The sequence below is a fragment of the Rutidosis leptorrhynchoides genome, chromosome 4 (genome assembly GCF_046630445.1).
Source record: "Rutidosis leptorrhynchoides isolate AG116_Rl617_1_P2 chromosome 4, CSIRO_AGI_Rlap_v1, whole genome shotgun sequence".
Classification (NCBI taxonomy): Eukaryota; Viridiplantae; Streptophyta; class Magnoliopsida; order Asterales; family Asteraceae; genus Rutidosis; species Rutidosis leptorrhynchoides.
In genome coordinates this window covers 424,022,870-424,025,616 of record NC_092336.1, presented here as the reverse complement: position 1 = coordinate 424,025,616, position 2,747 = coordinate 424,022,870, and the positions used below count along the sequence as shown (strand labels likewise).

The 2,747-nt window shown below is 31.9% G+C and overlaps 1 protein-coding gene across 1 annotated transcript; it reads right to left on the bottom strand.

Moving 5' to 3' along the window:
* Positions 1-2,073: 2,073 nt before the first annotated feature.
* On the bottom strand, positions 2,074-2,505 carry LOC139844242 (histone H2B.3-like). Its single transcript, XM_071834463.1, has one exon. The coding sequence runs from the start codon at positions 2,503-2,505 to the stop codon at positions 2,074-2,076; it is 432 nt and encodes a 143-aa protein (XP_071690564.1).
* Between the last annotated feature and the right edge of the window lie 242 nt (positions 2,506-2,747).

The window sequence follows — 2,747 nt, the reverse complement described above, 5'->3', positions numbered from 1 at the left end:
CTACTTTGTGGGTTGTAGTAGCATGTTGATAGATTGGTAATTTTTTATTATGGTTCAGCTATCTTAGATTTGATGGGTTTTGGTGGACTCAACTCTATTGTAGAATTCTATGCTTACAAACCTTGAAATATTAGCGTTAGTTTTAATGTTCAATGAGGTTTATAACTAAAAGTATTGTTGATTATGAATATCATGTGTTTAAATCAGGGGCTAAACATTTGTGTTTTGGTTTTTAGTACCATATATGAGTTTGTTTCTGTATATTGGATTTGTAGCACTTTATTTGTTTACTAACGGTACTTTGTGATTATCAGATTTCTGAAGTTTTTTTTAGCTGATTTGAAGATTAACATAAAATAAAAAAAAATTATGTTATAGCCCCGCGAAGTCGATAGAGCGATTGGACTGACTTGCAAATGTTGCAAACTTTAGAAAAGCATATAAATAGATGCTCGGATGCTTGAAAGAATGGTGATTGGAAAAGAGCAGTTTGGTAATGTAAAGCAACAACATGAGCCCTGTCGTCTCCCCCCAAGTAAATAACTATGATTCTGTTCAATTGTTAATCTTTATCATTATGGTTGTGATTAAGTTGATGGGACTTGATGTTGTGGATCTACAGATAATTGCTTGCAAAAAGGTGTCTTGTTAGTTCAATAGATGTTTTCTTTATTGTAAAATTTATTTGAGTTATATAAAAGTTGATCATTTTCTAATTTCTATCGATACACGTCATCTGTTCCATAGGAAATACTTTGGGGGAGTGATCCGTACACCACCAGTTTTTAGCCGTACACCACCAAACATGCATTATGATGTTGTACTGTACAACACTGTAAAGCATGTTTGGTGGTGTACGGCTAAAAATTGGTGGTGTACGAATCATCACCCAATACTTTGTCAGCGGGAGTTTTGACTTCAGTGGCTGGCTGGTTAATGTTTATTTTAAAAAATATATCGTAGTACCTTTCTATAAATTGTTGTAATCATTGTTGATTCCACAACAAACTTTGATGGCCACTTCTCTTCTCAGCAATGTAGAAAGTTATCAGAAGTTCAAACAGTAATTTACTTGTTTGGAAGGTTTTTATTATTGGCCAGTCCATGACAAAACACAATTACACAAATGAGTTCATGTCTTGTTTTAGTAGCTGTCATCACCCAAGTAGTGTATATCTCAAACATGGTATATACACAACTTTATAGGAGCAGCTACTTTCATTTTACGATGGTTGAGAAGCAATTATCTTCATATTGATGATGCCCTTAATTTGATTAAAAATCATTTTTGAAAAATTTCCCGCGAATGCGCGGGTTATAAACTAGTTTTAATATATAAGAGAATAAGAGATGATAGAATATTGTATCGTGTATTAGTATTCTCGCTATTAATTATTATGATGATTATCGACCTTTATGTTACATATCATTTTCAAATAAATTTTATGGTAATTAAATAATTATCGACTAAGCCATCCTCATTCTTAAATTCTAGCTCCGCCCCTGCTAGTTAATTAATATGAGTATATAATCAATTATCAATTATTAATATTAATAGCAAATATTAATCAAATCAATTAATTCCTTGTTTGATCAAGAGATTAAACTGTACAAACCCCAAATTTCTCCTATTTACCAGGTCTAATAAACGGAATTAGAAGGTTTCAATGTTTAAATCTTTGACATATGAAGATCCGGTTCTCAAAAGAAATAAAATTAAGAACAACCCACATTCCAAACTTGTAACAAAATCTTTTTGTAATTATCTACAATCTAAAATTAAGACAACTTTTTTTCAATGTACTTATGGTCCTGTTATAATCCATTTAATTAACACCAACAAATTGTAACGATAAATATTGGATCACATTAAGGCGATATTAATACAAATTACAACCAATTCCAATCAAAAGTAAAAATATTAAAAGCACAATAAAGAACAATAAACAGAAACGTTGATTTTTTATCATTCAATTTCAATTTCAATGCCAGATCAATAGAGATCTCAAAAACATAAATTCAACAATCAAAATTATAACCAAAACAAACCAATAAAATTTCATAATTCAATCTCTAAGAACTCGTAAACTTAGTAACCGCTTTCGTGCCTTCAGAAACAGCATGTTTAGCAAGTTCACCAGGCAACACAAGTCTAACTGCGGTTTGTATCTCACGAGAAGTGATCGTCGGTTTCTTATTGTATCTAGCTAAACGCGACGATTCTTGAGCCAGTTTTTCAAAAATGTCATTGATAAAACTATTCATAATTCCCATTGCCTTACCTGATATACCAATATCAGGATGCACTTGTTTTAAAACCTTGAATAAATATATCTTATACGTTTCACTACTTTTCTTGATCTTTTTCTTCTTTTTTTCTGCCGAAACAGCCGGAACGGTTTCTTTTGGGAGCTTTCTTTCAGCTTTTGATGGTTTTTTATCAGCCAATGAGGACGATGAAGGTTTTTTTCCGGCTGGTTTTTTCTCTGCTTTCGTTGGTGCCATTTTATGTGATGAATGAAATGTGAAAATGTGAAGAGTGAGGGTTAGTTATTTATAAGAAATGTGAGTTGATTATGATTTGTGGAGAGGGTTTCACATGGATTGTTGACCTCGCAATATAACACATTAACACGTTACACGTGACTAGATTGTTACTACTTCGTACTATTTTCTTGCTCGTGTGAAAATAGCGAGGAAGACCCGTTTTTTCTATTTTTATACGATTATAAGATAATTGTTTCAAG

Excerpts from the sequence above, each read along its gene's own strand:
- LOC139844242 (XM_071834463.1), bottom strand. The coding sequence starts at position 2,505 with ATGGCACCAACGAAAGCAGAGAAAAAACCAGCCGGAAAAAAACCTTCA.